This window comes from Corvus cornix, chromosome 14, assembly GCF_000738735.6.
Source record: "Corvus cornix cornix isolate S_Up_H32 chromosome 14, ASM73873v5, whole genome shotgun sequence".
NCBI classification, from domain to species: Eukaryota; Metazoa; Chordata; class Aves; order Passeriformes; family Corvidae; genus Corvus; species Corvus cornix.
This window is the reverse complement of record NC_046344.1, coordinates 15,054,346-15,066,757: the sequence shown is the minus strand read 5'-3', so window position 1 is coordinate 15,066,757 and position 12,412 is coordinate 15,054,346. Positions and strand designations below refer to the sequence as shown.

Here is a 12,412-nt window from a genome sequence, read left to right as displayed (position 1 = left end):
TTTTCCACAGCTGCTGGCACTGCTGCCGCTCAGCCCTCCAGCTCCAGTGCAGTTGCTGGAGTTGATGCAGGTGACAACAGTGACAAGAGCCTGGCTTGTGTGAACCCCCGGAGAATTCCCATTTCCTGCTTTTTTTCCACAGGCCATGGGCACCGAGCTCCAGTCCAAGAAGTTCCTGCTGAGAGAAGCTGAGCAGAACCTGCAGAGGACCAAGACGTGCTCCAACACCCTGGCCAGCAAGTTCCAGGAGCACTGCCCCGACATCGAGCGCCAGGAGGCAGAGCTCTACAAGCTCAACCAGCGCTTCAACAACCTCAGCAAGCAGATCGACCACAGGTGAGACTGCAGGGCAGGATCAGCCTGGAGAGCCGGGATATTGGCTGTGGAGTTGGAAGCAAGCTGGAATTGCAGGAGGCACAACAGCATCCTGGGAAGGAGGAGTTGCAGAAGGGCTTCCAGGGAGGTCTGAGGAGGAAGAGGGAGAGGTTGCTGGCATGTGCTGGCTAGGTAGAGCTGGGAAAACTTTCAGATGAAGTTCTCTTGCAACAGCAGTATCAAGAGAACAACTCTGGCTCAAATCCATGTCTTTAGGGAGCAGGGGAAGTGGGATGGGTTAAGAGGTGTCTGCAGCAGGCACAGGAGATGTGACGGGACTGAAGCTGAGCTGATTTCCTGTAGAGAAATGGCTGAGTGAATAGGGACATGTACACGTGCACAATCCAAGCTATATTAGTGAGCTGTCCTTGACTAGGGAAAAAAGAGAGGAGCAATGCTGATGTGGCAAGCCAACAGGATGCTGGGGAGGGGGATGCTGACCATAGAAAGACTTATGTTAGTTAGTTGTGTGCATATTAATCTGTAACCAATCGCTTGCTATTAAAGGCCGTGTGAACAGTAGCTGTAACCCAATAGTATGGAGCTTGCTTATGGTGTGCTTGGGGAATTAGGGCATAACTATGGGTCTGACAACAGAATAAACAGAGTTCCATCATATCTCTGTGAGAAGCGTGGTTCATCCCGGCAGATCTCTGGCAATTATTTCCCCCACAGAACGCAGACGCTGCAGAAAGCAAAAAGTGCCTACTCCAACTACCGCACCAACTACGACAAGGTGAACCAGTTCCTGTGCAGCATCCCCAGCTACGAGCCCCAGGAGACTGACAACATCCAGCAAGTGGAGATGAAGCTGAAGAGCCAAGCGGTAATTCCCAGAGCAGCCTGGGCTCCCCAGGGAGAGGAGAGGGAACAATGCTAAAAGAAACAGAACTTCAAGAGCTCCTGAACATCAAATAACAAAATTTAAATATTTATTAGATTTATTCTTGTGCTCTAAGGTCCCGCTGTCCCCCTGTGCCTTGGTTACACATAGCAGGGCTGCTCGAGGAGGTTGGAATTCTCAGGGTTGTGATTTTAATGGTAACCCCCAGAAAGGCTGAAGGATGCATTTGGGTGTTGTGTTCCCTCTGACCTGTATCTATCTCTGTGCACCCAGGCCCTGCTCAGTGACATTGCAAGCAAGGAACAGGAGGTGCAGAAGGTCTCTGCCACAGCTCAGCAGTACCAGCAGGCAGTGAAGGTAAGGACTGAAATTCTGCCTATGAGAGAACAGAGAAACGGAGTATTTGGATTAGAAGGGACCCTCATTCCACCCCCTTCCACTGTCCCAGCCTGCTCCAAGCCCTGTCCAGCCTGGCCTTGGACACTTCCAGGGATCCAGGGGCAGCCACAGCTGCTCTGGGCACCCTGTGCCAGGGCCTGCCCACCCTCCCAGGGAACAATTCCTTCCCAATATCCCATCCATTCCTGCCCTCTGGCACTGGGAAGCCATTCCCTGTGTCCTGTCCCTCCATGCCTTGTCCCCAGTCCCTCTCCAGCTCTCCTGGAGCCCCTTTAGGCCCTGGAAGGGGCTCTGAGGTGTCCCTGGAGCCTTCACTTGTCCAGGTGAACACCCCCAGCTCTCCCAGCCTGGCTCCAGAGCAGAGGGGGGTGTTTTGTGGCCTTCCCAAAAAACAGGTGAAGTTGTTAAAGCCAGGGCAGCTTAGGAGGACCCTGTGCACGAAGGGGACCCAGTAATTCCCTGTTTGTCCTGGGAATGTCCTCCCACAGGACTACGAGTTGGAAGCTGAGAAGCTGCGGTCCATCCTGGACCTGGAGAATGGCCGGAATGGCTACACGAGCAAGAAACCCAGGCTGCAGTCCCCAGCTGCCAAAGTGAAAGAGGAGGTAAGCAAGGGGCAGCCAGAGCAGAGCTAAAGCAGAGGGCAGCTCACGGGAGCACTGGGGGTTTGCAAACACCTCCATTTGCTGTGGGGGACCTTGGCAGGGAAGGGCAGAGAATCAGGAGGAAGGGATTTTTTATCATTTTTTGGACTGGCCAGAATGAGGGAGGGGGAAAATACTGGATTTAACACTTGTGGAAGGGAAAAAGGAGGAGAAAGGCCAAAAACCTGGAAGTTTTTCCCTTCTCTAGACTTTCAGAGAGATTTCACCACCAAAGATAGAAATACTTACAGCGAGATGAGGTCACAAGCTATTTATTGATGCAGGATCTGTTTGCTACCTGCCTCAAACTCCTCCTGCCTATGGGGGCAGGCAGAAGTGTCCACCTCGTTCTTCCTCAGCTTCCTCACCTGGTTCTTCCTGCACCTCTTTTTGCTTCTCCTGTGTAGGAAAACCACAGTATGACCATGAGTGTGTCTGTGCATGAGAATCCCTCTCCCTCCCCCAAAACTCAGCAGTTCATCGCTGTAGGTTTTTAGAGGGGCACCCAGAGCTACCTCTTTAGGGCCTGTTGTTTCTGGCCTTCTGGAGCTCTTCCCAACACATTTTTGTTTGGCAGGAAGCTGTTCTGGCAGCCAAATACACAGAAGTGAACGCTGTGAACAAGCAGAGGCTGCAGAACCTGGAGTTTGCCCAGAGCCTCCTGCGGCAGGTGAGTGACCACAGGAGCGAGGTGGTGATGGAGGGACACACGTGTTGGACCTGTGAATGACACACGTGGGGCTCTGCCAATACAAGCTGAACTCTGGGGACAAGTCTAGCTGGTGTTTTGTCCCCCTAAATCATTAATCAGCAGACACTTAAATGGGACAGACCACCCCCCAGTCTCATTTCCCACTCATCCTAGGAAGCTCCATGTAATTTTTAACACTGTTCTTGCCATTGTGTCCCTTGTGGCTTAAAGCTTTGTTCTGACAGCAGCAGGCATTGCAGAAAGGATTTCTTAGGCTGGGAACCCACAGAGAAGTCTATTTGCAGGTACTCCCCGCTCAGAGCTTGCCATAGCTCAGCTCCCTCCTGTTGTTTTGTTGGAGGCACCGATATCCTGGCCTGGGTCAGGAACAGCGTGGCAGGACCAGGGCAGTGATTGTCCCTCTGTGCTGGCACTGCTGAGGCACCCTGAGGGCTGTGTCCAGTTCTGGGTCCCTCAAGACGAGACATTGAAGGGCTGGAGCGTGTCCAGGGAAGGGAACGGAGCTGGGGAAGGGGCTGGAGCACCAGGAGAGGCTGAGGGAGCTGGGAAAGGGGCTCAGCCTGGAGCAAAGGAGGCTCAGGGGGACCTTGTGGCTCTGCACAAGTCCCTGACAGGAGGGGGCAGCCGGGGGGGGTCGGGCTGTGCTGCCAGGGAACAGGGACAGGAGGAGAGGGAACGGCCTCAGGCTGGGCCAGGGGAGGTTTAGGTTGGACATCAGCAGGAATTTCCCAATGGAAAGGGTGGTCAGGTCCTGGAAGGGGCTGCCCAGGGAGGTGGTGGATGTGTTCCACCATTCCTGGATGTGGCACTCAGTGCTCTGGGCTGGGTGCCAAGGTGGGGATCAGTCACAGGTTGGACTCGATGATCTTGGAGGGCTTTTCCAACCTAAATGATTCTGTGATTCTATGATGGTAAGCACCGAAAGTGTGATTAACTGGATTTTTTGGACTAATCTTTTTTGATCCTTTTTCCAACAACAGCAGCCAGAGATTCAGGTGACACAAGACTTTGCCCAGACCAAAAAGTCTGTAAGGCCTGTGGAAGAAGTTTGGAAGTTGAAGAAAGAGCTCGAGGATGAGACTCAGCGTCGGCAACAGCTGGAAGCGGAGATCAAAGCCATTCAGAACAACATTGTCCACCTGCAAAACCAGAAGCCCCAAGAAACTGTGGTGAAGAAAGAACTGGTGAAGAAGGTGCCTGACCCCCAGCTGGAGGAGAGCTTCCAAAGACTGCAGCAAAACCTGGCAGAGGAGCAGCGCAAGAACCAGGTGCTCCAGGATGAGCTGGAGGCTCTTAAAATCCGGCTGCGTGTCCTGGAGCATGAGAAGAGGGAAGGAGGGCAGGAGTACATAGTGAAAGAGGTGCTGAGGATTGAACAAGATAAGGCTCAAGCTGATGAAATCCTGAAGCTCAAAGAGGAACTGGAAGAGCTCAGGAGGCAGGAAGGGACCAGGGAGAGTGAAGTCATCCTCTTACGCCAACAAATTGCTGTGCTGTCCAGCGAGAAGAACAAAGAGCAGGAGAAGGTAACGGAGAAGGAGGTGCTGAAGCTGCAGAACGATCCCCAGCTGGAGATGGAATTCCGGATGTTGCAGGAGACCAAGGAGAGGGAGAGCGCCCTTCGGCAGAAGCACGAGGAAGAGCTCAACTTCCTCCAGGACAAGCTCAAGCGTCTGGAGAAGGAACGGGCCATGGCTGAGGGCAAAATCACCGTCAAGGAGGTGCTGAAGGTGGAGAAGGACTTGGTCATTGAGAGGGAGGTGAACGAGCTCCGGCGCCAGTACGAAGATGAGAAGTCCAAGGGCCGCTCCAACGAGCGGGAAAAGGCTGAGCTGCTCAGGAAAATCCAGCTGCTAGAGGAGGAGAACTCCAAGGTGGTTGTTCAGGAGAAAGTGCGTGAGATTGTGCGCCCAGACCCCAAGGCTGAGAATGAAGTTGCCAACCTTCGCTTGGAGCTGGTAGAGCAGGAGAGGAGGTACCGTGGTGGGGATGAACAGCTGAAGAGCTGCCAGAACGAGCTGGCTGCTCTGAAGAACAGAGGGCCCCTCGTAGAAGTCAAAGAAGTCATTAAGGAGGTCATTAAGTACAAGAATGATCCAGAAACCGAAAAGGAGCTACAGCGACTCCGAGAGGAAATCATAGAGAGAACCGGAGCCATCGAAAGAGCTGACCTGGAGATCTACCAGCTGAAACAAGAGATACAAGCTTTGAAAGACACCAAACCTCAAGTGCAAATGAAGGAAGTTGTTCAAGAAATCCTCCAGTTTCGGGAAGACCCCAAGACTAGAGAGGAGGTAGAGTCGCTGCGAGTGCAGCTGGCAGACGAACAGATGAAGCACATTGACCTGGAGAGGGAGCGGCTTCTCCAAGAAGAAAAAGTAAGACAGAAGGAGGAAGAACTTTCTCAGGTGAAGGAGAAAGTGGTCCAGCAGGAAGTAGTGAAGTATGAGCAGGATCCTGCCTTGAAAGCTGAGGTGAACTCCTTCTCCCAGAGCATCGAGAGCGAGCTGAAGCAGATCGACGGCCTCCGCGAGGAGCTGCGCAAGCTGCAGAGGAGACGCTCCGAGCTGGAGCGGCAGCTCGAGGAGCTGGAGAAGGAGAGACAGGCCCGCAGGGAGGCTGAGCTGGAGGTGCAGAGGCTCAGGATCCGGCTGAACGAGCTGGAAGAACAGGAAAGAGAAACGACAGAACGAGTGACTGTGAAACAGAAAGTGATCCTTCAGCAAGATCCCCAGCAGGAGAAGGAGCACTCCCTCCTCAAGCTGGAGTTAGAAGAAGAGAAGCACCGCAGACAAGTCCTGCAAACCGAGCTGGAAGCCCTGAGAAAGAAGCTCCTTTCTTTGGAGAAGATGGAAGTCAAGGAGAAAGTGGTCTTTTCAGAGAGTGTCCAAGTGGACAAAGGAGACACGGAGTACGAGATTCAAAAGCTGAAGAGCAACCTGGAGGAAGAAAGTAGGCGCAAGAGGGAGCTGGATGCAGATATCAACCGCCTGGAAACCAGGCTGTCTGAGGTGGAATTCAACAACTCCAAGTCATCAAAGGAGCTAGACTTGTTAAGAGAGGAAAACCACAAGCTACACCTCGAGAAACAGAATTTGCTGATGGAAACAAGGAGACTGCAGTCAGAGATTGAACTCACCGCAACAGAAGCTCAGGATTTGAGAAACATGACCCACGTGGACAGTGGAATAAACCTGGACTCCAGGTTCCAAGCTTTGGAAAGAGAGTTAGAGGACCTGAAGCAGTTATCCAGAGAAAAAGATGCAGAGATTGAGCAACTCCAGAATCGCCTGAAGACGGTGGCTATCAAGAGGGAGCAAAGAGAAAACCACCTGAGGCGCTCCATCGTGGTCATTGACCCTGACACAGGAAAAGAGATGTCTCCAGAGGAAGCTCACGTGTTCGGCCTCATTGAATGGAGCCTGTTTGTCAAACTGAAGAGCCAGGAATGTGACTGGGAGGAGATCTCAATAAAGGGTCCCAACGGGGAATCGTCCGTGATCCTCGACAGGAAGTCTGGCAGGGAGTTCTCCATTGAGGACGCCCTGAAGAGCGGCAGGCTCACCATGGCCCAGTACAACAGTTACCTCAACAAGGAGATGTCTATCCAGGAGCTGGCAGTCTTGGTGTCCGGAAGCAATTACACAGCGCTCGCTCCACTTTAGAAACTTTACTTCAAGAGCAGCCAGTCAGAGCTGCAGCGCCTCGTAGACACCCAGATCACTGCAAAGCCTCGCCCTCCTTCGCGTCTTCCAAACTGCTACAGCCTCTGCCCCGGCCATGCTACGCAGCCACGCCGCTTGCTGTCACACACTGCAGAAGACACCACCAGTAGTGCAAAACATCTGCCAAACCTTCTCCCCCTCTTCCTTCCTGCCTACCAGAAAACAACAGAAAGCCTTAGGACAGTGAAGTGCCTCAAGTCCAAAGACTCGGTAGAACCTGCAGTTTCCTCAACTTCTACTCACATAGTCGGGTACAAAGCCGTGTCAGGAGAGAGACTGAAGGTCCAGGTGACTCCGAGGTGACCAGCAGGTGCTGGTTACCATCAGCTGCATGTTGATAAGCCAGACAGTCCCACCGTGGACAACTGACTCAATGATGGGCTCGTCCTCTGAGAAAACCAGCCTCTGTGGAAACCAAGGTTTCAGTCCAGCATCACCACGTCAAGACCCACCACCACCTTTTGTTCACCTCTGTGCCTGTGCTGCTGGGGAAGAGTGAAGGTGTACTTCGATGGCACCAGCCAGTGATCCAGGAGGAGCACTCACACACCACAGAGGTCAAGGAAAAGGGCACGAAGGGATGGCAGAACCACCAGACACAAGGGGTTGTGCACAGCATGCAAGGGAACCCAACGCAGAGGGCCTCCCACAGACAGCTCCTTCCCTCGTGGTTAAAAGCTGTTTGTGCTGGTGTTTTCCTGGATGGAGTTACATGCAGCTACGTTTCATTTACTTGTGTAAGGGAATGGGGAATAGAGGGGAATTCTATTTATAGTACAAAATAAAAATGCAGTGGTTCCAATCAGAAAGTGGCTGGTCTTTATTAATTATGGCAGCCTCTTGATCTTTGGCTGCACAAGAAGCTGCCATTTTGGAGTCAGAATTAAAACACTAAGATTATCATCTTAGCTGTTGGCTCTTTTCCAAGGGGGAACTTCCTGGAGCAGCATTGGAGCTGGGACTAATTAGCAGCATTAGATGGGAGTGAAGTGCACGAAAGAGAGGGACTGCAGGTGCAGGAGAACAGTGGATTACACTGAGATGGTACCAGAGCCCATTCACTTCCTTTTTCCCAAATTTCAGCTAATACCCAAACCCCAGTGAGCTCTGATATCCACGAAAGCAGCCATAAGCATTCCCTGCTTATCCCTCCTGGCTCTGGGGATTAACAGCACTGTTTTACCTCTGCGAATGAAAGGGTCAGGGAGAATCACTCTGGTGCTCTGGGATCTGAGCCCCACATGTCCTTTCCAGCAGAGGCCAACTTCAAGTACCAGCAGGAGCACAGGGAATGAGAAGAAACATTCCTACCCCTACAGCAGCTGTAACAGAGCTGCCATTCACTCACCACATAGGAGACTTTAAAGCAGTCAATAATTCATTACTCACTCAAGCCACAGATGAGCATCCAAGCTGCAACAGAAATTCATGGAATCAAAGTCAGGGAACTAGAGGTAAGGAGATGGGTGGGGGGAAAAAAAAGCGTTTTGGAAAGTTTGAAACAATTTATTCAGTTGTTCTGTACAAGATTAACAGTTTTCATACCACCCCCACCATCGTCAGCAAGACAGTCCCAACACACACAGAAAAAAAATAGAATAGTAAACTGCAGCTCTTACACCCAAAAGGAACTGCCATCCCCAAGTGCCATGGGAGCCTTCCCTCCCCGTTCCATCCTGGAAGCGCTGCAAGTTGCCTCACCAAGGCAGAGGTGCCAGCCTGGCTCCCCATCAGCTGCTCTGCGTGGGCCTGCCTTGCTGCCACGCTGCTCCACACCACTCACTCATTCATTATCGCATGTAAAGAAAAAATATCCCACAGAACTTCCACCACATAAACATTTCCCTGAGGCAAGAGGCTTCGCTAAATTCCTAGAAGGAGGGCATTCTGCTCCGGCCGCGCACACGGGGGCTTCCCAGCAGAAGCATTCAAGTGAAAGCAAAGAGAGGGAGGAGAACCAGTACCTCGAGTCACTCGCTGAGAGCCCCTATCCTGCCAGGTGTCCCAAGCTTTCAGCTCCCCGGGGAAGGTGAAGGTGCCAAGCACCCCTCAGGATGAGGCCTTCAACAGGAACCACGCGACATCCACTGCTCAGAGTCCACCGAGAAATGCTGTGCTTCGTTTTACCCACGCGAGTTCTGTCTTTGGCTCTTTTGCTACAACCTAGGTATTTTCTGTAAACAGACTTGAAATCTGAGCTGTATCCATTGATTTGAAATACAATCAACTCACTGATCTCGGGCAGTTACGTATCAGCTCCAATTGGAAACAGTCTTCTTCGGATCTTAACAAAAACCAGGGGAAACTAGAGCAGACATTTGCTGCTATCCTGCGGTCAGCGTCCTTCCCCAAAGCTCAAGGAGGAAGCTACAAGCTTTTCCTTGGAATACCAGTAAATTCTACATGGATCAGCACTACCACTGCACAACTGGGATGTGGCTGTGGGGGCCTGAGAGAAGACAGACTGGGCAGAGCAGGAAACCAAACCTCAGGAAGCTCAGGTGGAGCCTCAGCCTGCCCTTAGCCTGAAAGGGGGTGCTCAGGGAGAGTATTTAGGTGTAAAAGTTAGGAAAACGAACAAGAAAAGACAGCCCCCAGTGGTGGATGGTCCCTGTTCCTGCAGCTGTGCTGAGCACACGATCCTGGTGCAGGTATCACTGAGGAGAGCAGTGCTTCTCTCTGGAATTCATTCGACAGGTAGTGACCTTGGTTCGTCTCGCTCATTCCCTCTGCCCACCAAATTGATCCTAACTCACAACCCTAGGAAAGAATGGCTTTAGGGGAGGGCCTGGAACCCGCCTGCACATACTGGGACGAGAACTGGTGCTCCTGCTGGATTTGGGACTGTGCTCAGTCACCAGGTCACCACTGAAGTCCAGACAGTGCAGCTTTTTTTTTTTTCTTTTCCTTTTTTTTTTTTTTTCTGATGTGCAACCATAAAAAGCTCTATTAAATAAACCAGAATACATTTTAAATACAGAATGGTTAAAAAAGGGTTGAGGAGCACACAAAATAGGGCTGAAATGTGTGTCACTAGTCCATTCTTGCTCCACCATAAAAGGCACTGGAATTATGTCTTCTGATCCATGTGACATGCTAAGAAGTGTCCCATTCAATCCAATGCATTCAATGGCAATGAGGATAAAACTGAGCAGAAAAAAAGCATCCCTTTGGAGGGGAAAAAAAATCCAAAAACTCAAAAGACGTAGAATTCTAAAAGTCGATGACTGCATCTAAAAATGTCTCTCTAAAGAGTCTTCCTTCTCCTCCAGAGGGGAACATCAGGTGGTTCCTCAGATTCACCACACAGGAAATGTTAAATCCTCCAATTAAGTGTAGCACAGTTTTATAGTACAATTGGAAAGTTACTCAAATGTCTTCAAGAAAGCACTGGCAGTGCTAGAATTATCCAAGTAAATCCAAAGCAGAAGAAAGAAGCACCTTTCATACCCTCCACGGGGAGACCAAGGAGGTAACTGGACTTGGAGGTACTTGGCAGCTACAGACACGGGTGGGTGGGAATCCACGGCAGGACCACCCGAGCCTCCCTGCCAGTTCCAGCTCCTGCCAGTGCCAGGGAATGCAGGAAGGGCAGCAGCAATAAAACAGTGCTACAAAAGGCTCCTCTCATCAGGGCATGGCTCAAGGTGGCCCCGTGTGTGGGGCTCAGCTCTGAAAGCCTCTGAGCAGACGCCCCAATGAGTTCCTCGTTGCAGTTCAGTCTCTCCAGTTGTCGTAAAAAAAAAAAAAGAAAAAAGAAAAAAAAAGAAATCAAAAGACACAGCTGGTATCCAAAGTCCTGTTCCTCTGGGTTTTATCCTATGGGTGCTGGAGCTCCCCTCCTCGCAGGTGTCACAACTTGCGCTGCTGTGCATTGGACCCTTTGCCATGAAGCTGAGAAGCATCTGAAAGAAAATAAAACCAGCTGGGAAGGGGGTTCAGCACCAGCCCATGGAGGGTGGGCAGCTGGGAGAGCCAGGCCTCTCAGCACAGAGGGAAAGACCTGCTTTTCCTTCCCAGCACCAAGGAATCAGGAAGAAGAGGATGTGCTTGGAGCCATCTCCCCACAGGGAGCAGCCCAGCCTCTGAGGAAGGGACAAGGGAAGCGCTGAGGGTCCCCTGTGGGCTCCCAGCAGGAACCCCATGGCACAATTCCAGCTGCCAGGGGACACCGCAGCCTGTGCCCTTCTCTAAATCCACCCTGCCACATCTGCCCCTCCAGGACACCCGAAACACGTGGTATGGCTGCCTTGCACCTACAGGTGGTTGGAAGGAACCTGTTGTACATTTTTGCTGTTGTAATCACAGAATCACGGAGGTTGGAAAAGACTTCCAAGACCATGGAGTCCAGTTTGTGCCCCATTCCCACCTTGTCCCCAGCCCAGAGCACTGAGTGCCACCTCCAGCCCTTTCCTGGACACCTCCAGGGATGGGGACTCTAAACCTCCCTGGGCAGCCCCTGCCAAGGCCTGAGCACCCTTTCCATGGAGAAATTCCTCCTGATGTCCAACCTGAACCTCCCCTGGCACAGCTTGAGGCTGTTTCCTCTTGTCCTGTCACTGGTTGTGTGGGAGAAGAGGCCAACCCCTCACCTACAAACTCCTTTCAGGTAGGGCTTTAGGTGCTTTATTATTGATTTTTTTAAATTATTTCATTAGGTGCTTTTTAAACAAAGGCCTTAGGTGCCCACTGATAGCAACAGGAACTATAGGAATCTCACCACTGATGGAACAGAAAGGAATGGATGTGGAGGAAAAGAGAAAATACACTGAAGAGAGAAGAAGGAAGGAAGTTTAAGGAAGCAAAAGTTTTCCAGGAGCAATTAAAACTACTTCAGACTGTGAAGAACAAATGGGAGTCCTGAGATGTGCAGCTAAGCAGCAGTGGCACCGAGCAGTGCAGCAGCAGCAGCAGCTTCTCCTCCAGGCCAAGAACAGCTCATTGCATGCAAGAGCCCAGCCCAGCACATCCCATTTCCACAGAACCAGCACCACATTCCCAGCCCCAGCACAAGGCACCTCCACCAGCAATGGCAGCACCGACCACACACACAGGCAAGCACCGGATGCTCTTTGCTCAGAGGCTTTTGGATGAACATGGATACAAAAGCACTTTTATTTAAGGCATCGACATTCCCTTGCATTTGCAGCAACCTCCCACACACCTCGCAGCGTTCACACAGCAGTGCAGCTGTGGGCAGCTGTTGGCACAGCCAAACACAGCTTGTGCCACAGAACACAGGAATTCACTTTCAGGTAATGGGGGTCACTTAACTGTCCCCTGTGTTCTTCTACAAAACACCAAAAGTGGGAATGTTCCAAGAGATGGCAGCACTCGGCTCCATCCCGGATCTTTAAGTGAAAACACCAAGTGAGAAAGCAGGTCCTTGCTGGAGCTGTATCCATGGTCAGTTTTCCTTCACTTATTCCCAGCGATCTTTTGTCTTCTGGCACTACATCCCACTGAAGAGTCCATCAAAAAATTCTTCTGTTATAAGCCCTATGAACAACAGTGAAGCAACCACTCTGAATTCCCTCAACCACTCTGAATTCCCTCAACTAAAGGCACAAAGAGCTGCTCCTCAGTGATGTGGAATCCATTCCACAAGCCACGTTCAAAGTGCGATCCCTGATCTCAGTCTCCGGGAAGGGTGGCTCACAAACAGGAAGGAAGGGTCTGTCACAGCAGGGCTCACTGCTAGAACCTCCTTCAG

The 12,412-nt window shown here is 51.5% G+C and overlaps 2 protein-coding genes across 6 annotated transcripts in view; one reads left to right on the top strand and one right to left on the bottom strand.

The window, feature by feature from the left end:
* The window catches only part of PPL (periplakin), a 27,618-nt gene extending 20,114 nt beyond the window's left edge, over positions 1–7,504 (top strand). Inside the window, 6 exon segments of the mRNA XM_039560655.1 lie at positions 143–336; positions 1,051–1,201; positions 1,493–1,576; positions 2,107–2,223; positions 2,840–2,932; positions 3,955–7,504. Of these exon segments, the coding sequence (XP_039416589.1) occupies positions 143–336; positions 1,051–1,201; positions 1,493–1,576; positions 2,107–2,223; positions 2,840–2,932; positions 3,955–6,639 (3,324 nt within the window). The 3' untranslated portion in view covers positions 6,640–7,504.
* UBN1 (ubinuclein 1) overlaps positions 7,230–12,412 on the bottom strand; it is a 27,509-nt gene continuing 22,326 nt past the window's right edge. For 2 of the 5 annotated variants that reach the window (XM_039560657.1, XM_039560660.1), the window contains one exon: positions 8,185–10,604. In XM_039560657.1, coding sequence (XP_039416591.1) covers positions 10,552–10,604 — 53 coding nt within the window. In that variant the 3' untranslated portion in view covers positions 8,185–10,551. Of the gene's footprint in view, positions 8,113–8,184; positions 10,605–11,211; positions 12,199–12,412 lie in introns of those variants that run through there. The other 3 variants (XR_005603144.1, XM_039560659.1, XM_039560658.1) reach the window with 3 other exon arrangements.